Here is a 25298-nt window from a genome sequence, read left to right as displayed (position 1 = left end):
TCCCCAGATCACCCTGCCAGGGCCTGAAGCTCTACCACTGGCCATTCAAACTTATGTCTTCCTAAGCTGCAAGGAGCAGGGAACCTTGAGCTAGGGGACTTCACAGCTTTTATCAGTAACCTTCTCAGAGGTAAGGAAAGAGGGTACAAGGTAAGCCTCCTAAAGATGGTGCGGATGGTAAGACTAGGCCTGGGCAGGAGGGTAACCTGGCTGAGCTGTCCCCTCAGTGGTGCCTGCTGGACCTCAGGCCCCCCCTCTCTCCCTCTCCTGAGAGCCCAGGGCCTCCACTGGGATGGGGCGGGGGGGCGGGGCACACACGGGAGGGTGTGACCTCTGACAACTCCTGGGTCCTCCTAGTTCAGCGCCCCCTTTGACGTTGGGATCAAGCTGTCAGGGGCTCAGTCCCACCAGCACGGCCAGACCCTGGGGAAGTTTCTTCAGGACGTCCTTTGGGAAGACGCCAGCGGTAAGTCCTTTCTCCAGTTTCCTCGGAGTCCCAATGTGAGTCCGCCTATGGGTGACAAAACAGAAGTTTTCTTCCCCATCCCTGCCTCTCAAAAGAGCTCCTAATTCCTCTTTCCCAAACACAGTCATCCCTCAGTACCTGCGGGGGATTGGTTCCAGGGCCCCCAGCTTTTAGAGGATGTGCCCAAATCACACGGTCCATATTCTGAGGCCAGCGCTCCCCCCATTACAACACACCACCTCCGTCACCTTGGGGAAGAAAAGCCAACTTTGACGGCACTGGCAGAATGGCGGACACAGCACTATTTTTTTGGTGGTTTTTTTTTTTGGCTGTACTGCACGGTATGCGGGATCTTAGTTCCCTAAGCAGGGATCGAACCCGTGCCCCCCGCAGTGGAAGCACGGAGTCTTAACCGCTGGACCCCCAAGGAAGTCCCAGACACAGCACTTTGACTTGACCTCTTGCTTTTCAGAAACCCCAGCCCACAAGTGACCTGAGTCCAGCCACCTCTCCGTTTTCCCACCCTCAGAAGCATTCACCTGGCTTCCTAGAACGCTTCCGAGACCACCCCCAGCTCTGAGGGGTAACAGTCTAGGAGGTGAATAAATGCTCAAACTGGATGGTGAAGGTTCAAAATGTTTATTTCAGGAAAGAAGAAAATTTCACATTTCACTGAAAAACACCCCCTGCCCCATTCTTGGTCTATGGTCAAAGGGAAGAGAAAAGAAGAACATGTAGCAACGAGGTGTCAATGCTTAGAAAACCAAATTAGACCCATTTCTACAAGCAGATAAGGCTACTGGGGGAATGGAGGTGGGGGAGAGAAGGTGGACAGAAAGGGGGAAGGAGGGGCGAGACAGAGGAGAAAAAGGAGAAGACAAAGTTCCTTTAAATATCAGAGCTTCCCGATGCAAAGCTGCACAGAGAGCTTATTAACAACCAGCAAGGCCTGTGTGGACAGGAAAACTTCAGGTGACACTATCAGAGCCAATAGCCGTTGCACTGACATCCATGGGCAGAAAAGGATGCTGGGAATGTGAGAGCCTGAGTTTGAAGTTAGATTGAGTGGGCCGCTAACAATGGCTAGAGCCACTGCTGGACACGGCTGACCTAACTCCTCCTCCTTCCTCCTCGTCCACTGAAAAGACCTGGCACAGCAGACGCCACCTCACGTGGCCAAGGCTGGCCATTACCTTGGTTCCTTCACTGATTTGGAACACCAGGTTGATGTCCAAAACCACTTCCAACTCCAGCTCACAGCTGAAGTGAGCCTTGGTCCTTAAGTTCCACAACTGAATTCCAGTGAAGACCCAGTCTTCCTGGGAGGAATGTCACTTATCAGTCACTTGCTCTTTGGTATAAACACGTGAACTGACTTGAGAGCTACTGACGATGGATGCGTGATCACGAGGGGAGGAGCACCGCCCATCCCAACAGGTGCGCACCCATCGGAAACATGCAGGATGCCCCTCTGCGAAGCTGGGGTAACATCCATATTCTGGAGAAACCTCTGTCACAAAGGGCTCCCTCTAGGAGCCAAGTATCTTCTCGAGTGAAATTCTGGCCATCTGGCACTCAAGGCACAGCCCTACAGCACTAACCACTGATCACACTAAGTGGGCACCCCGAAACTCCACCACCATGCCTCACACCATGTGTGAGGAGCCACACATGGTCCACGGAATGTCACATGATCAGAGACCCTCTTAGAAATGCAGAGTCTCAGGCCCCGCCCCCGCCCTAGCAGATCAGGATCTGCATTTTAACAAGACCCCCAGGCGCATATATAAAGTGGCTTAGAGGCCACGGGGTCCTATTCAGGCAGCAGAGCCAGGTCGGCCCACCTGGCTTAGAGCGGGTGTGGACTCTTACATAACTTAGGAAAATGCAGACTTGGCCAGGGTGCCCTCAACAAAACTGAGAGCGCATGAAAAAGCTGTCCTGTTCCCTCTTTCACTTGTCTCCCCGCCCAACTCTCTAAGCCCCAGCTCTGCTGTCAACTCCATGCCCGTGCATTGGGCACACAACACACACACTTCCATCTCTCAGGGAACCACACAGCTGACTACCTGGCCGCGCAGTGACGTAGCTCACCAAGCCCTTGCTTCTGAGAGCATCTGCCTCTAAGTGGTAATCACATTTTGAAAGGATTATCCCCACTAGAGGAATCTAAGGTATTGGAGAGCAGGTGAACTACTTGGGTGGAGGGAGAGAGGAAGCAGAAGTCCGCCTCCATGAGCCAGCCACTCGCTCTGATGCAGAGACCCACACGCGCACCTGGAGCTGAGGCACGTCCCAGCTCTAAAAGCTTAGTAGGGGTGCAACACTGATCATCACTAGCCAGGCCCACCGTCCTCTTCTCAACACCCAGCGGAGGCACCAAGACTCAAACATGGTCAAAGGGCCCAAGAAACCAGCTCCCGACCTGCTGGAGAAGCAGCCAGACGGGGCTCCGGGGAGGATGGGGGCCAGGCCCTGGGGGGGACGCTGGTCACCTGATGCTCGCCCACAAAGACAAGGCCTTACTCCTTTCTCAAGGGACACACAAGCCTTCTCTCCCACTTGCCTAGGTCATTCACTCCAGAAACAGAGGTTAAGCGCCCACTCTGGTCGGGCTCTCTCACCTGCCCCAGGCAGCATGGTGGGGTGGAAAGCTGAGGCCTTAACGCTCACACCTGAATCTGAACAGATTCAGCTGTCTGGTCCAGCCCACAACACTGAACTTCTCAGGCTCCTCCCATGTAAAACACCCACCCCACCCCAGTCACTATCAAGATCGAACACGGTATGTCCCATGAGGACACCTGCACATAGAAGACATTCAATTATCCTGATAGCCACCATTTACAGCATTCTTGCTGTGCACCAGCACTGTTCTAAATACTTCTTACATGAACTTAACGTAATTTCAGTGAATTTTCACAACAGACACACTTCAGAGGGGGAAAACTGAAGTTCAGAGGAATTTAGTGACTTCCCAAGGTTACATATCAAACACATTTCCGACTCACCCAGAGCTGTGGGCTTAGGCCCCCACTCCCCCACGTTCGGCTGCTTCTCTACCAATGTCACCCTCTTGCCCTGCTGCTTAGGGTCCTAGGGATTCCTTCTGTTTCTGTTTTTCATTTTCTTTCATAATACACGGGGTCAACTTGGAGTGGGCTGAGGACAATTTCAAGTCAACAACCAGCGGAAATAAAAGTGATCACAGGAAACAGGCAACACACTTGAGAAAACGTAGCATTTCAAACCTGGTCCCACGTCGGCCTTCTTGGACCTGTTCCTGCACGTGTCACTTCCCAATACCACTAACTTCCGGTTCTCTGAAGCAGCTGTATATACCCCTGGGCTGAGAAAGATATTTGCTGCAGAAAAAAAAAACCCTCCTTATAAAAAACTTTATTTTATAATATACCCAGTACATTAGTATAACAGCTCATGTATTTAACTTTTGTTTAATTAATTTATTTGTTTTAATTTTTGGCTGTGTTGGGTCTTCGTTGCTGTGCGTGGGCTTTCTCTAGTTGTGGCGAGCGGGGTCTACTCTTTGTTGCTGTGCGAGGGCTTCTCATTGTCGTGGCTTCTCTTGTTGCAGAGCACGGGCTCTAGGCACACAGGCTTCAGCAGTTGTGGCACTTGGGCTCCATAGTTGTGGCTCGCAGGCTCATTAGTTGTGGAGCACGGGCTTAGTTGCTCCGTGGCATATGGTATCTTCCCAGGCCAGGGATCAAACCCATGTCCCCTGCATTGGCAGGCGGATTCTTAACCACTGTGCCACCAGGGAAGCCTGTGTTTAACATCTTACACACTTACAGAGGGGTAAGAAATTCTCTTACGACGGTGTACAGACAGAATAATAGAGATCCATGCTTGGCTACCTTCCTTTAGTCTGAATCCACTTCCAAACATCGTCGACAAATGAGCATTTTCAGGGAGCACAGGGCTGCCTGGCCACTGACTGACAGTTCTGCTGCCATCCTGGACACTTTATTCAAGCACCGTACACTTCAGTGGCCCTTTGCCCTGATCTTACAGAAATGCCTGAGGCAAAAATGAAAGTGTTCACGGTAAATGATTACTATTGGTCCCAAACTTAATACAGAGAGATGTAAAACACGAGAAAAGCCAAGAGCAGATTTCCAGCCACAAAGAGACTATCACTGTGTCCAGTGGACATAGCTGCCATATGTCCAGCTGGGACAGAGCTGAGACAGTGAGTAATGTGCTGGAAATACGCAAACCAATGACTGTGCATCTGACATGAGGCATCAACAGATTCCAAATTTCTTTACCATTCTTGGAACAGAGCCTCCCTTTTGACGGGTTTACTTTGGGCTTGAGCACTTACTTGTGTTCAAGGATACCTTAGGACAAAACTGGAAGACTGACTGCAAGCAGTGAAACAGAATTTCCTCCAAAGTTTACCCAGCAGCATCAGAGTTCACAGTCCAAAGCCCACAGTACAACCGAGTCATCAACAACACCCTCGTGTACTCAATTTTTCTTCCTCCTACTGCGTTGCTCTGGAACAAAGGTGTCTATGTATTTTTCACTGCTAAGAAGCAGCAGTGTATCTGGGTGTTTCCAGGCAGTAAAATGAGAGTTAATGCTCAAAGGCAGAACTTTTAAGAAGGTACCAGGGATTCTTCTTTTCAGTTGAATTTTCTTTTTAGCAAATCTTTTTTTTTTTTTTTTTTAATTTATTTTTGGCCGCACTGGGCCTTCGTTGCTGCGTGCAGGCTTCTCTCTAGTTGCAGCGAGAGGGGGCTACTCTTCGTTGCGGTGCACAGGCTTCTCATTGCGGTGGCTTCTCTTGTTGCAGAGCACGGGCTCTAGGTGCACGGGCTTCAGTAGTTGTGGCACACGGGCTCAGCAGTTGTGGCTTGCAGGCTCTAGAGCAAAGGCTTCAGTAGTTGTGGTGCATGGGCTTAGTTGCTCTGTGGCATGTGGGATCTTCCCAGACCAGGGTTCAAACCCGTGTCTCCTGCATTGGCAGGCGGATTCTTAACCACTGCGCCACCAGGGAAGCCCTTTCCAGTTGAACTTTGCTGAGGCACAGGTACATTTTTGAAAGTCTCCAGACCTTTGGATTCTTAGGTTACAAAGCTAGTCAACAACTAAACCATCGTTAACACTCTGAGAAATATAAACGAACATGGAGACCATGGGAGTTGGCTGAAGATCCATCACTTTATTTTCAGAAAGAGATGGTCAAAGGGAGCGAGGGGGCAGAGATACAGAGGCATTCCGGCAACACAGCAGAAACAATCAAGTCAGCCATCCAAAAACAATGCCAACCAGCTTTCACTCCCACACAGGTAATGTTTCACTGTGCAACAGAAATGATAATCCTAAATCCTGGAGATAAAAGTATATAGCACCTTGTGCTTTACTTTGGCAGGGAGACTGCAATGGCTCAGAGACATCCACTGAGTTATCACTCTTAGTCCTTGAACACAGGCCCGGTTGGTTTCCTTCGGAGGCAGTTGTGATGTACAGGCCTTGCTGTGAAAGAGATGGATAAGGGACAGTTCATTGGGTGACAACAAAGCACTGTGAAATCCTTAGTCCTCCAAATCTTCCAAGCAGGAGAACAAGGCCCCGGATTTGCCAAATCTGCGGCACAGATGACACACAGCTGATCCATGGAAGGTCGACACTGAATTAAGGCCTACTTCCCAGGCCAGCAACTTGGGTACCGGGGCAAGAGGGAAATACCACATATGAAATGCAAAGTCCATTCCCTTGCAGGTTACGAGGTTCAAAAGCACCTTCCACAAACACCTAGAGGCATCCAACATAAGCACTGGATCTTACGATTTCAGCTATTGGCCTCCAAGAAACAGACAAGGGACTCAGAGTGGCCTGTCGCACTGAGGAAGGTTGGAATAAAGGATCCTTCTGTCCCAAATGCAGAGCATCCTCACTCTTAACTCTTGACCGTCATAACCTTCCAGGGCCTGTAATGAACACACCTTTAGAAGGCACCAGCAGGGAGCAGAGCACAGCTCAGAACTTGAGATGACCTGGCTGTTCAAAGTCCAAGGAGAGGCTCTCACTTTCACCACGGAGAAAGGACGCAGCAGAGGCCAAGGCAAGGGAGAGCCCCAGGACGGGGAACGGGAGATCCATGGACACCAGGCCTCTTGTTCTGCATAGGCAATAGAACAGGGCTGGGCAGTGCCAGCAGAGCTTTGGAAAATTAAATTGGTTTACCTCTCGACCTGGATGGGGCACACAAGGGGCTGTTACATGAGATGAGACAGAAGTATTTTTGGTCCAGTGCTCCAGGAGAAGGGGGCAGAGTGGAGCACAGGGCAGCTGGAACCCCCTGACAGCAGACTAGCAGACAGCATCTGCTGCAGACTGGACCCTGTCAGTTTAACACAACTGAGCTGCAGCCCTGGGGACCTCGGTAAGTGGGATCACCTTCCTCGGGGTCGTCTTCCTCAAGCAGGCTTCCTCCTCCTCAAGTCCCCCAGTCTGTCCAGATGTTCCTCGGCCAGGACTTTCCCTGGACCATGAGCACCCCTTTGGCCCCTCCATACTGATGGCAGTGGAACCAGTGAGACCAGCAGCCAAGGTCCTTCCACCAGTGCCAACTCAGAGCTGACGCAGCAACAGTGAGAGCCAGACTGAAGAGTCACGCAGGGAAGGGAGGGGCTGCCTTCTCTGGCCGCAGGAGCATCAGCCTCTAACACAGGTCTCTGGCAAATGTCCCCCAGAGGAGATCTCCCACTGGGGGTTCGTGTTGACAGTGGAGAACCAGGAACCAAGCTACACGCCTACGTGCACTTAGCTGAGGAGCAGTGTGACTTTATTCACAGACTGCTCGCACCACAAGCTGCGGAGGCAGGCACTGGGCGGGCAAGCTCGCTGTGCCCTCACATCAGCCTCCTCTTCTTCCCAGGCTGCCCTGGAGCACTGCAGCCGGGAGGCCAGCCCGAACCCCTCGCCAGCCCCCCGCACGCCGGCCCCACCCCCAACCAGCCTGAAGCGGAAGCCTCCGACGAGGTCTCAGGAAACGTCCTGTCCGGGTGTCCTCCATCCCAGCGGGCTCTCAAACATCCTCAAGCAGGGACACACAGGCAGAGCTCACATGGCCTTTCTCCTGTCAGGCCGCTGGTCATCCTGGAGGGTGGGGAAGAGAAAAGGATGAAGGTTACACCTGAGTTCACTCAAGACAGACCAGGTTCACTGCTCACCCTATGTCTACATGCTCTACGTTTAAAAAATATAGCCAGTCATTTTTGTCCTGGTTTTTAAAAACTATGTAATGTGATTTTTATCACCTTTTCTGGGAGACTCCTGACGGCACCCTCTCTGCTTAAAGACTGTAGAGGCGGCAGGTGTTCTCACGCAGGGTGGCCAAGGTGCGGGCGAGTGGCAGGTCTTTGACCCTGGCAATCTCTCGAACCGTGTGCAAGGCCAGGCCTGGGTGGGCGTACTGGCAAAGGCTCTTGGGAACCTGGAAGACACCAAGCATTCTGGATATCGTTGTGCCTTCTGTGCAGAGTTGTCACGCACAACTCCCTCCCCGGCCCTTCCCCAGCAGGGCCTCTTTGGAGCTGTGTAGAGACCCCTTTACCTGCAGGTGCAGGGAGAGTCCCAGTCAGGGGGGCTCTGGGTGAGCAGGGTCCCATGCTTCCTTGGACTACCCTCTACAGGGTAGGGCTTTGCACTGCCTGGAAGAGAGTGGTTACCCTTCAGCTTCTCAGCCCCCTAGACTTTGGTTCTGCAAAGCAACAGAGAGGAGACATCTACACAGCCAAGGGTGGGACCTAGAAAGGTACTGTGGCTCTGTTCCTGCCAACCTTGCAAGGGGGACTGCACACCTCCCACCCTCTCTCCTCAGTGCCTCAACTCGGCTTGAAGACACCCTTACCTGTCGAGGCAGGAAATAGGGAGCATCAGTTTCCACGATGATCCTCTCCAGCGGGATCTGTTTCAGAGAGTCCCGGGCCTCCCAGGCAGAGGAGTATGTCAGGACCGCTGTGAAGCCCACGGACATGTTGGGAAAGTACTTCAACAGGGGCTCAATGACTGGGTAGCTGCCGGTGAAGCAATGCCTGCAAGGAAGAGAATTCCAGATCAGGGCTCTCATAATCCCCTCTGCAGAAGCTCCCAACTCCCTCTGGACATTTCACCTTTTAAGTTATTTTTGGTGGGTAAGTTCTCAGAAATGCAAAGACTGCATCCAAGGGAAGGACTCACAGCCAACACAGTCAGGAGCAGAATTAAAAACTGCAGCCCATCTGGATCACAACTACAGTAGGTAAAAACTACGTCCATGTAATCAAATGAACCAGAAGGAAACAAAAACTAAAAACACTGGGGAGTGGCCTACAGGTGAATTTTCTTCTCTTAACCTTGTGTCTGTTCATGTTCTTAGTACAGCACACGTTAGTCCAGAAGGGCTGGGTGACTGTGCCTCATCTCGTCTCTGGTGGCGGCTCCACTCAGAGGCATCACTCTCTCTGCCTGGGCGCCTGGAAGGCAATGCTCTAGAGGCCTAACAACCTCACCCCTTCGGCCACCTGGCACCACCTGGCTCGCGTTCTAGACTCCCTGTTTTTTCCAGTTAACCCATCTTACCCGTCATGAAAGTGCCAGTGGGCATCACCTCCTGACCTCTTTGTAGCCAGATGCAGCTAAGGGCCTCTCCTCTGGTTCCCAGGGCACCCTGTGCCCACCTCAGCCCCACGCCCTCTGCAGAGCCGCCAGCTGACTGTCTCCCACTGCTCCCCAGGGCCCCCCAAGCCAAGCCCATGCCCAGGACAGACACACCAGGGCAGGCTGGTGAGTTTACCAAACTGGAGAACCCCTAGATACCATTTAGAGAAAATACATCTTGGACTTTAACTGCGGGTGGGCGAAGTGGGGAGGGATGAGCTTTCAAATTCAAAGTAGGAGAGAAAATTTCTTTTCAGGTGCCCTGGAATGTTCTCTGTGTGCTCAGTCACTGGACCCACAGCAACCTCTCCCAAGACCAACAGCTCTCAGTTCTGCGAACCGAGCCTCCACTACAGCCTGCTTCATGCAATGGGGGTCACAGTGATTTAGGGTATTAGCTCAAACCATATGAAGTTGCCGTTTTTTAGGTTAAAAAATGGTCAAATATCAGAGATTTCACATGGGTCAACCTGATAGTTAATCTTGAGAAAAGATTCTATGTAAAGACGTAACATCATCAATCCACTCCTCACTGAATTTGTCTTCCCACGAACGTCCTAGACAGAGAAACATGTTCACTTCATCTGCCCACTGAAGTCCTCGACTCTCACCTGTGAACCTTGTAGTCCGGAGGCACAAATCTCTTCATGATTTTCAGCAGATCGTCATCAGCTTCTCGGCAGTGGATCACCAAGGGTTTCCTGAGAGACACGGCCAGCTGCAGCTGCCTCTCAAACACCTGGGAGGAGACAACACCTGTGGGTTAGGGCCACTCTGGATGTCTGTTACCCCCAGAACAGCCGGTCCACTGCACAACCCCCACTGTCTTCTTCAATTTTCTTTACTTTTAAACTCTATAATGCATAATAATAGCTAACACTTACCGAGTGCTTACTAGGTAGTATTATTATTTAGGTTTATTATAACATGTAAGCCTCACAAGCACCCCAAGATAGGTACTGCTGTTAGCCCATCATGCAGTCAAAGAAACTGAGGCTCCAAATGAGGTCAAGTAACTTGCAGCTGGTAAACCGTAGCACCACAATGCAAATCTGAACCCAGGCTGTCCACACAGCCACCACTAGGCAATGCTCACGTGGGGCTGCAGGGCTGGGCTGGGCTCAAGAGCACCACTACAAGTGTCCTCCCCTTCACTGCCCCCGCCTCCACTCCCACTCCCAAGAGGTAATCCATCACCTTGCACACCTTTTCCTATGCAAAAAGTTGCCATGTATACGTCTGTAAAATGCCTGACTCTCAGAAGGTGCTCAAGTATTTGTGGAAAGAATAAGTACTATACATATTTCCTGCAGCTTGCTTTCTTTACTTAACCAAAATCAGATCTCCTTCTAGGTGAATATCTACAGATATACTACTTTTTTTTTTTTTAAAACTCTAGCTACTTTAAAAGTCTTCAGTAGTAAAATATACCAGTTGCTAATAATTTTAAAGAAAAAAGTAGGGCTAGAACTTATTCTTTCCTCTTATTCTTTCCTTATTCTTATTCTTTCTAAGTTCAGGTTTAGAAAAAAAGAACAAAAATACTAATTCATTATAAAGAAATTACCTCAACTTAAACTTTATGTTTTCACGAGTAGCTTTTTCCATTGTGCAATATCATTTGTGTTTGAATTTTTAACATCAAATAAGAAGATGCTTTTGGTAATTTGAGTCAGGTGGTATTCACTTGAGAATGACATTTTCAAGTCCAACACTTATACTGCCTCTTCTCAAAATAGTGGCACTGCGCCAATACCAGTTCTGCTATAACTCACTTTTAACCAGTGTTTTCAACTAAAGCAAAGTGACCCTTGGAACCAACAGCATAGAATGCTTGCCAAGGACTTTAAAGATGAGCTAGTTCCAGTACCTACAGCCGGCAGTATCCCTCCCCAACACATCAACCCTCCTTGAACTCCTCCAGAGGCAAGAGGTTGCAATGGATTCTGATTCCAACATTTAATTTTCGCTTCTAAAAAATTCTTCTTTGAGTACTCAACACTATTATACTCAAACTATTGAATACTCAAACTATTATAGCCTTGAGTACGCAAGTACTCAAACTATTATACTCAAACTATTGAGTACTCAAACTATTATAGCCTTGGGATGGAATACAACATAGCTGTTAAAAAGCCTATTTTTCAAAGCACGTTCAATGAAGCAGGAACATTTTCACAGTGGAAAAAACATTCAAATCTGTAACTTTCTCTTTTTAACTTTCCTAAATTCTTTTTTAAAAAGCACACGCATACAACACACATTTCCTTGATTCCATGACAGGTGCTTGTAAGACATACCACCAATTGTCCCTTGCAATTCTCCAAGGGACAGCAACATTAAAAATATGAATTTCGGGCTTCCCTGGTTGGCGCAGTGGTCGAGGGTCCGCCTGCCGATGCAGGGGACGCGGGTTCGTGCCCCGGTCCGCGAGGATCCCACATGCCGCGGAGCGGCTGGACCCGTGAGCCATGGCCGCTGAGCATGCGCATCCAGAGCCTGTGGTCCACAACGGGAGAGGCCACAACAGTGAGAGGCCCGCAAACAGCAAAAAAAAAAAAAAAAAAAAAAATTGAATTTCAAAAACGTTAAGAAGAACTGTTAGGGGACAGGAACTGTGCCTGGGTTGGAGCATCTGTCCTCCCTGGGGAGCCAGGTGAAGCACAAGAGTAAATGCAGCCCGCTGGGAGGGAAAAGTCTTATGATGGTAATGGTCACTGTCTCTGATGGAATGGGAAATGATCTTCTTTACACATTTGTGTATTTTTCAAATATTCTGAAATGGGCACACTAACTTTAAAACTAGAATAAAAATATACTGTTTAATTAAACAAACACAACGTGCTGCTTCCCAAGAAGGGACGGAAGTTTTAACATCTGTATCATTAGCTGTAAAAGTCACGCAGCACCTAAGCCCCTCCTCTTGCTTAATGAAGCTGAAAGGTAAGAAACAGTTTGTGAAGCATTTGACCAATGACATCTACAGGGTCTGGCTAACAGCAATCACATTTTTAGAGACTCTAAACTCTTTAGTTCCAAAAGCAGAGCAACCCTTGTGTTTCAACAACTAAAAGAGGAACTAAATAAATAATAGATTGTCAGCAAACTAAGGACGACATTACCTTGTGCTGCTCCGGGACAGGCGTGGTGCACTTGTGAGAGTAATCCAAGCCCATCTCCCCAAATGCCACGGCCTTGGGGTGCCTTAAGGCCTGCAGAAGATTTCTTTCTTGACTCTCATTGTAGTAACGTGCAAAATGGGGGTGACAGCCAAAGGCCCCCCACACCAGATCTTCTTTCAACAGGTCCTCCCAGAGGCCATCTGTCAGTGTGCGAGGATCGCAGAAGTCGGAGATGCAGCCCTGAAACTCCTTAGGGAAGGAGCTGCTGTAAATTTTCCTGAACTTTGTGAAGCTCCCTTTGAACGACAGCTTGGAATAGAGCATGTCCAAGTGACAATGGGTGTCGATGAAACCCTCCAACCTGGGCTCCCGACGGCTCCTGGGCAGGGAGCTAGATGCGGGTCCTCCACACGGACGTGGTGGCATGTCCTCCCGGAATGTTCTTTTCTCCTTCACCTCTTCTTCTTCCGAGCTTCTGGAGAAACGAGATGAACGCGACTTGCGGGATCTGCCTTCCTCAGCGGCCTGGGGCTCTCTGGAGTTGTGCTGGGGGCTCACCGTTGAGTGGGGGGAAGAGCCCTGGCCGCTCCTCTCCACCTGCACCGTGTCGCTGCCGCCACTGCCCACGGAGTGGTAGCCGGGGGTCTTGGGACCGCTGGTCCAGTAGCTGGCGTAGTCACACCAGGGACTGCTGTACAAGTGAGCCGGGTACATGACGTAATCCGTGGGGAAGTGAGAAGGCTCTGGAACCGCTGAGGGTTTCAGGGATATGGGCTCCTCCTGAGAGAATCTGACTGTGGAAATCTCGTCCACGTCGGACCAGTCACTTCCTGAAGAGGTGCGCTCCATCACCACCTCCCGGTCTTTAGGCTGCAGAAAAGAAAAGAAACAGGTTAGCCTTCTTCCTATGTGAAGACAGCCTCCTGTGCTCAGTCACCTCCAGAACAGAAGTCCTGGCTGCTTTTCTGGCCGTGATGATGGCTTTGCATGGGATCCTTCGCTCACTCTGTCACCTGTTTTCCTTATTATTCCCAGAAAGCAAGCCAGCTTACAACTAGGAACAGTCCTGTCAGCTTCAGGGAATACATTTGTGCTCATGGTCTCATATGCCATCCCTGAAAGGGAAGCTGTGCCTACGTTCCCTTTCTGAAGACCCCTCTTGGGGAAAACTGCTCTCTAGAACACACAGTGTATTGGGGGTTTTAAAGAAAAGAAGCACCCAGCGTCTCATCCTTAACAACAGGTCTCTCACACATTCAAAATGTACAACCACACAGTTGTAGCAGTTTCAAGATGTGTTTGCAAATTCTTTGATATTACTCTCCACTGTAAGATGGGGTTTGTGACCCCTCTCCTTGAAACTGGGCTAACTTGTATTGTAACTGATGGAACCAAAAGGGACACTGCAGCTTCCAGGGCTACGTCAGAGCAGCCTTGCTATTTCCCCTGGTTCTCTCTGTTTGCTCCTCTGGGAGAGGCCAACCACCACATGATGTCTGAGTACCCACGACCACATGCTAGAGAAGTCACACATAGGTGCCAGCACCAAGTGCCTGACGTGTTCACATGTGAGCACACGTGAACAAATAAAATGTCTATCGCATACACTAACACAAAATTAACATGTTTGCAATCTAGCTCTTCAAAATATAACTCACCATTTTTTTCAAAAACAAAAGTTAATCTGATTAAAATTACAAAAAATGCCCACACGGAAGGTAAGGGTTTCTCCCCAAAATGATGCTCCCTTTTCTGAGGGGTCTGTTTTATATTCAAGTCCCCACAAAGTCTCTTCTATTACAAGATGTACTCTTCTATTGGAAAAAGAAAAATGACCCCAAACAAATCTCAATCAAGCTAATTTGAGATGTTTAAAGAGGTTCTCTAAGCTCATTCTTTTAAAAAGATGGGGAGATGGGAAGCAAAAAAAGGTAACAGAGTTAATAATTATTCCTGCGGGTATGACCTCACAGTTCTGTGTTGGACATCATTTTCAACAAAGCTTTTCAAGATTGTTTTTACTTTTTTAAAAGACAACTTTTTAAAAAGCAGTATGGTAAGTGGTTATGCATAAAATTACACTGGAAAAACACTCATGTATAAAGTGGTATCCAGGTGAAGGAGTAGGGCAACACAGGGCCAGCTAGAAAGCTATTTTTCACTAAAAACATTTTTATTTTTAAACAATGTAAATATATTTCCTAAAAAAGTAACCTAAAACATAATTAGACATAGTTACACTGTTGGGCTCCCAAAAATATACCTCCAAAAACTGAACAACACAAACTGAATGCAATGGGAACAGCTACTTGCAAGGTGGGATAGAATTTCCACGGGCAGACCAATACAGATTCAAAAAGTGCTACACTGCATCAGTAAGATCTCATGTGCAGGAAATTCTGCAACTCAAATGACACCTTTCATTTATTTTAACAACAAATAAATAACAACGCCGGGTTGGGGAGGGGAGAGGAGGAGGAATCTACAGAGGCTAAGAGATTTAACACATTTAGAAACTGACACACATGACTCTTACATCCTGTTTCAAAAAAACTGAAACAATCATGAGACAGGGAAATTTAATCACTGACTGGATGGTTGATGCTATTAAGGACTGTGGGGAGGGAATTCCCTGGTGGTCCAGTGGTTAAGACTCCATGCTTCCACTGCAGGGGGCATGGGTTAGATCCCTGGTCAGGGAACCAAGATCCCAAATCCCGCATGGTGCGGCCAAAAAAAAAAAAAGGATTGGAGGAGAGAGAGGGCAGAGGGAGAGCTCAGAACTGTAGTTATGCCTGTTTTTTCCCTAAAGATCCTGTATCTAATTTTACAGATGCACACTGAAATATTTATGGATGAAATGATACGGTAGGTGGGATCTGCTTCAAAATAATCTGTGGAGAGAAAAGGGATACAGAGATAAAACAAGATTGGCAGTGAGTTAATACTTATTGAAGATGAGTGATGGGTATGTGGGTAATTTTCATAAATGTTTTAAATATCCCATAATAAGAAGTTTAAATAGAAATAATAACAGTTAAAATTCCAACTCAGATGGAAGGGTAGAGATGTCCTCTGACTGCTTCACAAACTTCTCTATCATCCGAGAGTATCTGTTAAAAAATACCAATTCCCCAGTCCCATCTCAGACCTCCTGAGTCAGATTCTTTCATTCTTATCATCAGGGAAGTTCAGGAAATCATATTACATAACACAAAAAGTAACTCCAGTGACAACAAAGACCATGTCAGAGAAACATGTGAAAAGGTTTAACAAAATTATTTAATGAAATGTGAGGCTGGAGGAAAAATGGCAGAGTGGGGAAAAAAGTGACTTCAAAAAGGCACATCCACCTAGAAATATATATGATAAACAGACTTATGATGACGTCATCTAAGACCCTGAAAGGCTTTAGATAGTCAAGTTGGCCAGGAAAATGTTTTCGGATTTCCTTTTTGGGAAAACCGGAGATTACCTATACTCAAGACTGCCTAAGGTTCAAGCCCATATGGTAAAATTTAAATCTACATTTATTGAGAGTCTACTATACTCGAGGCACTGAGCAAAGGATTTTCATGAATTAATTCGGGGTTCAGCAAGCTGTGACCCACAAGCCAAATCCAATGCACTGCCTGTTGGTGTAAATAAAGTTTTACTGGAATATAGGCAGGCCCATTCACTTAAATATTATCTATGGCTGCTTTCACGCTACTACAGCACAGTTTAATAGTTGCAACAGAGGCCTTAAAAGCTCAAAAAGCCTAAAATATTTACTATCTGGCCCCTTACAGAGTTTGCTGATCCCTGTATGAGTCCGTGATAACATTTAAAGAACCATACCTTTTATACAGAGGAAGAAACTGGGGCTCCAAGAGGTTAAGTGACTTTCTCAAGACTGCAGTTTAGGGGGACAGAGCCAGGATTTGAACCCAGATGTCTGATCCCAACACTCATCTGTTGACCTAGCGTATCATGCTGCCCCAAATAGATACCCAACAGATAATCTGAATGTCCAGTTTGACAAATAGAAGTTTGGGTATGTAAGTTTGGAAAGTTCATCCATGGAATGTTCATCCTGGAATTCCAGGCAGCCAAACAATGATCTGTGTTAGACAGGAAACACAAACATTGTATATTTGGTGGGAAAAGTAGTTTACAAAACCTACTGTTCTTGGGATTTCCAATTAAATACAGCACATGTGAGTTTTGTCCTCCCCGCCCAAAAACCCTTAAAATTACAGGAAATGGACTTGAAAAAGCATAAACCTACAAAGAGAAAGCATACAGAATAAACAGCAAAGCAAATTAAATAAAAATTTGATGCTAGAAAGCAGATAAATGAACAGTTGCTGGATAAGCAGATCGCAGATGGCCAAAACCTAGGCCCGCAATGAGAAAAACCCAGAAACATGCTGAATCACACTACAGGACCCCAGAAGACTAAGGAATTGGAGGTACCAGACCTCTCAAAATGAAGGTGAAGCTGGAAATGAAACTAAGAGAACTTGTGAAGCTAGATCCCCAGATCCCTGCTCCCATCCTGTACAGATGGGTCTGCCCCTTCCCCGCCCAGCAAAAGGTAAGGTTCACACTTGGAAAACTTAAACCACGGAGACTGTGGAGTAATCAGGGACAACAGACACATAGCGGAGGGTGAGAGACCATCACACGCTGGACAGTGAGAACCCAGGCACCTCCCTCAATCTGACCCCTAAAACACTAGCAGCCAGAGGTGTGCTCCTGGTCAGAGCACTGGAAGATTTGTCCCAGGGACCCCTAGCAGCCCCTGAGGATAAAGCTACAGACCCAACTGGGAGTCCACAGGTTATCACCTATGCTCAAGGCAGCAGTTAGCAAGCCGTTCCAGGCACTGAGAACTTCCAATTGGCTTTTTAAAGCTTCATTTTTAAAATATGAACAGATACCCAAAACACCTGAGGAAAGCCCTATCACAAAAGACAGAAACCAAAATATTTAGGAAAAAAAAAATCAGAAGGAAACTCAGGAGTGCAGAAAGAAAACTTCAAAACAAACCTTTATTCATATTCTCAGAGAAACAAGAACCGGATGTTGTAAAAAAGGAATACTCAGAAGACTAAGCCAGTGTTCTTAGATATTAAGTATGTCAAAAATTTTAAGAGTATATATTATCATTATATACACTCTCCTTAATTATTCATAAAGAAAGCAGAGACGAAAAGAGACAGAGGAAAAAAGGAATCTTAAGGAAACAATTAACAGGGCTATACCTTGAAAAAAAGGTGGAGAAGAGATTACTTATTTTGACAACATTGAGAAGAATTTTACGGTACTAGCAATTTGGAGACGAAACAGTCATAGTCACAGGAACAGAGAAACTAAAGGAAAAAACAAGGTAAGATGAACTCCAAGGAAAATCAACTTTTGTAAGAAAGGAAATGTAATCAGAGTATACTAAGTAACTCAGCTATGAATATGGTGATAATAAATCAAATAGATTTGGCTAAAAATGGTATTATAATACAGGGAGCTGCAGGAAGGGAGAGAGGATACATTTACAGGCGTGGGTACTGTCGAAGTGTAGAGAACTAAATTCTCATTTCTTGAGTAGGAAGTCCACAGATGTCTACATTTTCAAAAAATAAACAATGAAAAATTACTTAGAAATATGGAGGTAAGTACTAGAAGCGAGAGTTAAAAGAGACGAAAGGGGCTACCTCCAAGCAGCGGTAGTGAAGGATGGGCAGAGATGCGTACAACAGAGGAGTGCTTTTCTCCTCCGAATTATAAGCAGTGTTAATAACCGTTAGTTTCCCTCCAATATCATTCAGTATCACTCTCTCCTTCCTCTACAGCAATAAAAGTTTATCTGAATGTAAAGCTTCCCAGATGGAAATTAGTCTGGAATCTTCCAGACTCTCTTGCAGGTGTTGGCCAGGTTTCTAGATTCTTGTCAACAGATATGAGCAGATAGAATGGGGACCGCTTCTGAGCCCAACTCTTAAAAGGGAGGTAATGTACTATGCTCTTCTCCTGTTCCTCCCGGCTGGAATGTCAACGTAATGTGCTGAGCATGGTCACAGTAGCTCAGACCGCAAGATAGAAACTGCTGAGGGGCAGCAGAGAATCGAGCAGAAGACACCCCAGTCCCCCACACTGTGGAGCCATCCTCCTTAAAGCAAACTTCTGTTTTCTCTAAGCCACTGTTATTTGGCCTTTGTTACACAGGCAAATCTATGTCTTAACAAACATATAAATCCTAAAACAAAAACAGCACTGAATTAAGGTTTCTTAGTAACTCTGAAAGCTATGTTAGAAGAGAACCAACAATTTGCTCCCTGGAGCCCTGGGTAAGTCAAGTACAGTGTTGAATGAGAAACACTCAGGATCAAACTAAAAAGACCAAATACATTTAACAGAACTCAAAACCCCACGCTTGGCATGAGCTTGACTCACTTTCTGGCCGTTTACGTGCGCGTCAGAGTCATCCAAAAACTCCAGGACTGGACAGCGCTTGTCAATGACCGTCCTTCGGCCACCCAGGGGCTCCTCGCTGGGTTTCTCCTGAGGGTCTATCACCACTCTCCTGTCCCAGAAGCTGCTCTTCTCCGGCACATCCTTCTCCTCCTCCGCTCTGACCTCTGGGGCAGACTTTTTCTCTTTCTGAGGAGCACACGTGGTGACACTCCTGGCTGGCCCCTCTCCGTGGCTGGCGCGCTCTGCCGTGTTGGGTTTTGCCTTCATGGCAGCCTCTCCCTTCCTTTTTGGCATCGACTTTCCCAGGATGCCCTGGATGGCCTTTAGGTAGATCATGGTAGAGCCTTGGTCTCGAAGTCTATCCCTCTGCCTTTTCTGGACCTTGTTTGGTTCCTCAATTATGTCATTTTGAACCTCAGCTTCAGCTGCAAATTCAGAATCCATGGGGTTACGAGAACTATCTTTGGAATCAACCTGGAAGGAAAATGACACATTATGAAAGGTGATTTCCTATATGAAGCACTGGGCAAATGAGACATCAGTGGAGATGTCATGCCAGCCCTCAGCACTGTCAGCCACTGTTAACAATTTCAGGGGCTCCCAGCCTGCTCCCTCCCTCCATCCTTTCTCTACAGGTGCCCCAAGGAGTTCTACAATCTGGCAACGTCACACCTCTGCTTAAAACCCTTCATCGGCTCTGCATCTGCCTGCAGGATACATCCCAGACTCCTGAGTGTGACCCCGGAAGCCTTCCTCCCCAGGCTGGCCCCCAACCTTCCTTCCAGCATCACCTCCCACCTTTCTCCACACACCCAGGTGTTCTGGGAATGAGGAAAACGCTGGAGAAGGGGGAAAGGAGGGCCCCAGGAAAAAGCAGTGCCCCAAGCGTCACACCAGCATTTCCTGACACTTTTTGGACATACGTTGTTCCTGTTGCCTGAAAGTCCTTTTTTCTGCCTTGGCCATCAACAGAACTCAAATGACACCTCTTCTGTGAGGACCTTCCCGATGGTTAGTCACTCAGTCCTCTGATGCCTCGTACTTCAAATATCCCTGTTACAACACTCCACACACTGCACTGTGATGAACTGCCTTATTCTCTGCACCTCCAGCCCCAGCACAGCCTTGCACCCAAGCACTGGACATCTGCTGAGTAAAGATGCAGGAGACAGGACCACCCGTGAAAGCTTCATCCCTCAAGAGCCAAAACGCACAATGCTCTCTTGTGTCTGGGCTGCGTGACCCTGCAGAGGGCTCCTCAAGGGAAGGATCCTGCCCTCTCCATCTCCCCACCCCTCACACCTAACACTGGGTCAGGAGGAGCACATGCTCACAGAGGGCAGCAGCAGAAAGAACACTGGCTTTGAAGTCAGACTCATCTGAGATTATACCACAGCTCTGCCCCGTACAAGCTGTGTGGCCTTGGTCAAGTCATTTAACTTTTCTGAGTCTCATCGTCCCAGGGCCTACACAGAGCAGGTGCTCAAATATGTGTTGACTGATATCTAAGTATTTGTTAACTAATACGTAAAGGTAACACTGCCATCAACTATACTTCTATAAAAAAACAAAAAAAAAGATTAAAATCTCAAGGGTTTAGCATAACCATGATTTTACTTCTCAACAAAAAAAAGATAACAAGGCCCACCTCACAAGACTGAGGATTATGTGAGCATCTAGAGGTCAAATATTGAGACTCATATTTGACAAGCTCTAGCACATCATAAAGCTTTAATTTTCCCTTCCACTCTTCCTTCCCTAAATTGAATTAAAAATTTGGGTATGTCATACTAAAAACTAAAATTAAGGTAGGTGAAGATGCTCATGACAGACACATTTAACCTTCTCTATAAAGTAAACAAAGATCATCAGCTACCATCAGAATCTGAGAAAACCTCACAATCATCCTGGAGGTAATAAGGCACAAACAAGGAGAGGCTGGCCAGAAGGAATCTCTATTGATTCCAAAATGCCCAGTCTAGCTATGGTCTGAATGTGTTCCCCACAAAACTCTTATGTTGAAATCTGACCCCCAAGGTGATGGTATTAGGTGTGTCCTTTGGGAAGTGATTAGGTCATCAAAGTGGAGCCCTTACCGATGGGATTAGTGCCCTAGTCAAGGGGCCCCAAGACAGCTTCCTTGCCTCCTCCTCCCATGTGAGGACACAAAGAGAAGACTGTGACCCGGAAGAGAGTCCTCACCTGACCAAGCTGGCACCCTGATCTCAGACTTCCAGCCTTTAGAATTATAAGAAATAAATTTCTGTGGTTTATAAGCTACTCAGTCTGAGGCATTTTGTTACAGCAGCCAGAATGAACTAACACAAACATCTTCCCCTCAGAATATTCCATGACCTAGCACAGAGACTTCTGCGTTGAGGGGGACACATGAAGGTAAGTGTGTACCCCTCAATGTTTACAGAGCAAATGCAGAAGCGCAGGCGGATGGGTGGGTAGACGGTAGGCGAGTGGTGAGGGGACCTTGGGAGGACCCAAGGGGGAGAATAGGCCGTTTCTGTGCATGCCCTTCAGCAGTGCTTGCTGACAGGACTTTGTACTTAATAGATAAACAAGTGTGCAAATGACTGCAAAAAAAGGGGGGAAGAGGTGCAGAGAGAGGGGAAGGTCAGAGAAGCATTTTCAAATTTATCAAGATGAGTGTAGGGAGGGAGGGGACATGGGGATATTTGTATACGTATAGCTGAGTCTCTTTGTTATACAGCAGGAACTAACACAACATTGTAAAGCAATTATACTCCAATAAGGATGTTTAATTAATTAATTAGGTCCTTTTTTTAAAATATGAGTAAAGTACTGTATCTTGTTTTCAAACTAACACTCTCTAAGGAGAGCCCTTAGCAGTACTAGAGTAGGACAGCTGGGATCGATCCCATCAACACCCTCATATTCTATCCAACATGAGTGATCTTCCAAAAGCGCAAATCTGCCTTCCCCCTGTATAGAGCTCCCTAATGGCTTACAATAAAATCTAAATTCCCTTGGCTCATAACACCGTACAGCAAGCTGCCCCCAACCTAGCTCCCCGGCCTCCATTCCGGAATCTCTGCTGCACCAAACCACCTGGTGAGGCAGTCTTGTGACTTCTGCAGCCCTCCCTCCGGACTGGACGCTCCTTACAAGCCAGCTCATGGCTCCACCGTCCAACAGAATGCCCGGCACACAATCCTCACTCAAGCGCTTATGACTGAGCGCAAGGCATCAGCAGAACCCAAGACTTCTGAGACAGGACCAGACTACTCATCGCTCCATGGCTAACCATTAAATTGGGGCAAAACAAGGCCCATTAGCCCTAAATTAGAGAAAAGTGCGTCTGTGATTGGATTAGACCACCCTGGAAGAGAGGCCACACCCTCAACTCTCCAGTTCCAGCCCCACAGGACAGCTGAGCGGAGGATGCAGCACACCTGAGACACTAAGCTAGATTCCTCCGTGCCTCCTCATCTTGTTATTGCCATTACTTTTAATCAGCTGACAGTTTCACCCTATATCCAGAACCACTGAAGCTGCAGCAAGAATTAATGACAAGATGAAATTAGCCTCATATTTACCTCATTTACATTTGAGTCATATTCAGTATTCTTATGTCAAGGACAAAGCTTTTCAGCTCACCATTAAATTTTTTTAAAAAACTCAGCGTGGGTCTTCCCTGGTGGCGCAGTTGTTGAGAGTCCGCCTGCCGATGCAGGGGACACGGGTTCGTGCCCCGGTCCGGGAAGATGCCACATGCCGCGGCGCGGCTGGGCCCAAGAGCCGTGGCCGCTGAGCCTGTGCGTCCAGAGCCTGTGCTCCGCGACGGGAGAGGCCGCAACAGTGACAGGCCCGCGTACCGCAAAAAAAACAAAAAAACAAACTCAGTGTGCCCACAAGAGTTCTGACTGTGAGGGCCACGCTGAAAACACCTGGAGCACCTCGCCTAAAAACAACAGCCTGCCAGAGAGGATACAGAGCTGAATACAGCCTCACTTCTCAGTTCCACGTAAGAAACCACTGAGCAAAGGCTTAAGGACAAACTACTTTCCTTCCGGCTGCGTTTGGGTTTTTTTTATAACTTTATCTAGGGGCAGCCCATCTCACCCAAGTAAGACTTTTCCTCCGTTCCTTCACACACAGAACTCCTCCCCACCTCTGAAGGCCCAGACCTCCAAAACCTAGAAAGCAAATCCCAGGCAACTACAAAACACTGCCTGGCACAAACCAGGCCCTAGATAAATATCTGTTCAAGACCTGATTAAAGAGACGGATGACGCTCACACAGTAGCCAGTAACATAAACTAGGGCGCCTCTCCTCCCTCTAACCTGGAAGCAGCAGACTGACTGCAAGAGACAGAACCTTTCCAAACTCACGATCAACTTTGTCACACATACATACACACACACATACTCGCACGCGCCGAGAAAACTTAATCTTTTTTTTTTTTTAAAGTTAACATAAAATTGGGCTTCCCTGGTGGCGCAGTGGTTAAGAATTCGCCTGCCAATGCAAGGGAGATGGGTTCAATCCCGGGTCCGGGAAGATCCCACATGCTGCGGAGCAACTAAGCCCGTGAGCCACAACTACTGAGCCCGCGCACCTAGAGCCCCGAGCTCCACAACAGAAGCCAGCACAATGAGAAGCACGTGCACCACAATCAAGGGTAGCCCTCGCTCCCGCAACTAGAGAAAGCCCGCGTGCAACAAGGAAGACGCAACGCAGCCAAATATAAACAAATAAATAAATTTATTTTTAAAAATTAAAAAATAAGAGTTAACATAAAACAAATGAGTGGAGGAACTGCACCTCGTCCATGAAGCACTCCTCAGTCTGCCCCCCAGTATTATGAAATCCTCCTGTGTGTTCCCACTGGGGAACTAAACGCTGAACCTCCAAAATAAACCCTGCCCCACCACGCAAAACCCCAACGTGCTGGATACCATAACCTTGGTGAAAAGCCACACCAAGAACCAAATTCTTTTTCTTGGTTCTGTGCTTCTAAGTACAGGGCACAATTCCCTAAATTTACAACCGAAATAACATACATCTGTGTCTCCGGGGCACGCCATCTACCTCCCAGGGGCACGCCATCTACCTCCCAGCGCAGCGAGCCTCCATCCGGACTGACTGTGGGTTACAAGCACCTGAGGAATATTTATATATACCTGGCAGCTCCGCCCACACCCCAGCATAACCTCATCAGGGTGGCAGGAAGGCGCAAGGATTTTAAAGTAGTTCCAAAATGCTGCCAAGTTTGCAAACTACCTCTCCACCGACCTTCAGGCCATCCTCTGACGTCTTCCACTTTGCTCTCCCCTGGGGAGACCCCAGAGATCTTAAGAGACCTGGTCTTTTTTTTTTTAGTATCCTTTCACCAAAATTCCCATCTCCAACATCTCAAGCCAAGTGGAAAGGGCTTCACCATTTGCAAGGAGTCGGGGCCACTTACCTTAAGGCTGCAGGCTTCCTCCTGGAGAGAAGCCATTTCTTCTAGAGAAGGTCTGGCAGGGCACAGAGGGGATCCCCCTGACGAAAGGAACTCTCCTGAGCTCTGATTCAGGCCTCCTTTGGAGACGGCCCCACCCACACCTGGGCCAGAGGAATGGGAGGAGGAGGAGGAACTTCTGCGGCGGGATGAGCCCCAGGACACACCATGCTCCTTCTGGGTTTTCATGCGCTTGGGGCTGCTGGCCCCTCCAGAACGCGACACAGAGCTGTGAGCTGGCTGGCTGGAGGGGGCCACATCACTGGGCTCCCGGAGGCAGCTGCGCTTGCGGGAACTCCGCTCCGAAGGGCTGCTCCAGTGGTACTTGACCTTGCGCCTCTCCGACGCCATGGGCACCTGCAAGGTGAAGAGGGGGCCGGGAATCCACCACCACTCCTGCTATAGCTGCCCCTCCTCAGCCTCCCGCTATCCCGGGACTCCCCGAGGGAGGGCAAGCCAGTAGGTCAGAGCCAGGGGCTGGCTTCACTGACCTTTCCCCCTTCTTTCCACTGCCCATCACAGTGCTCAAGGTTTCAGAGATGTCAAAGCGCTTCGAATGTCTGCGATTCCAAAGCGCTTCGGAGAAGTCCAGAAGGTCCCAGGATTTACCAAAGGCTTCGTTCGATTTGGTTTCCGAGCCCACAACGTGCTTCCGCGATTACCAAGCGCTTCAGTTTGCACAGCGCTACTTCGGGGATGTCAAAGCGCTTCCGGGACTACGACGCGCTCTGAGTTTACAATACAAAGCCCTTCGCAGATGTCAGCGCTTAAGAAGGCTACAGGGCGCTGCTAGGGCCACACCTGGAGGCCAGACCCGCAGTCCCTGGGCGGACGCGCGGCCCGGAGGGGCCCGGAGGCCCGAAACGCCGAGCGCGGGCCGCAGAGCAGGGCCAGACCCGGCACGCAGCCCGCCCTGCCCCCGCGGCCCCGCCGACCAGCCCCGGGCCGGAAGGGGGCGAGCCGCCCCTCAGAAGCCGGTGGCGCCCCAGTCCGCCTCCTCCCCGGTCCGCCCCGCCCCGCCTTCCGTTCCTGCTCCCGCGGCCCGAAAGTCGGCCCCGCAGTCTGCACCGGCCTGACGCCCTGCCCTGGCCGTCCGCTCTCCGC

General features: G+C 48.4%; 2 protein-coding genes across 7 annotated transcripts in view; one reads left to right on the top strand and one right to left on the bottom strand.

Moving 5' to 3' along the window:
* The window catches only part of GHRL (ghrelin and obestatin prepropeptide), a 4355-nt gene extending 3307 nt beyond the window's left edge, over positions 1-1048 (top strand). Inside the window, exons 3-4 of the mRNA XM_079933496.1 lie at positions 358-466; positions 939-1048. Of these exons, the coding sequence (XP_079789622.1) occupies positions 358-466; positions 939-958 (129 nt within the window). The 3' untranslated portion in view covers positions 959-1048. The remainder of the gene's footprint in view (positions 1-357; positions 467-938) is intronic.
* TATDN2 (TatD DNase domain containing 2) overlaps positions 1-25298 on the bottom strand; it is a 27672-nt gene extending 2374 nt beyond the window's left edge. For 3 of the 6 annotated variants that reach the window (XR_013830084.1, XR_013830085.1, XR_013830086.1), the window contains exons 1-9: positions 24686-25298; positions 24159-24551; positions 18697-19191; positions 12262-13131; positions 9751-9878; positions 8352-8535; positions 7759-7934; positions 7458-7597; positions 332-511 (exon numbers count right to left, since the gene is read on the bottom strand). Coding sequence is in view for 1 of the 6 variants with exons in the window: in XM_079933493.1 (XP_079789619.1) it covers positions 7794-7934; positions 8352-8535; positions 9751-9878; positions 12262-13131; positions 18697-19191; positions 24159-24545 (2205 nt within the window). In the remaining 5 variants the exon portion in view is untranslated. Of the gene's footprint in view, positions 1-331; positions 512-3206; positions 3832-4113; positions 7598-7758; positions 7935-8054; positions 8152-8351; positions 8536-9750; positions 9879-12261; positions 13132-18696; positions 19192-24158; positions 24552-24685 lie in introns of those variants that run through there. The other 3 variants (XR_013830087.1, XM_079933493.1, XR_013830088.1) reach the window with 3 other exon arrangements.

The sequence above is a fragment of the Stenella coeruleoalba genome, assembly GCF_951394435.1.
Source record: "Stenella coeruleoalba genome assembly, chromosome: 10".
NCBI classification, from domain to species: domain Eukaryota; kingdom Metazoa; phylum Chordata; class Mammalia; order Artiodactyla; family Delphinidae; genus Stenella; species Stenella coeruleoalba.
This window is presented reverse-complemented; position numbering and strand designations above follow the sequence as displayed.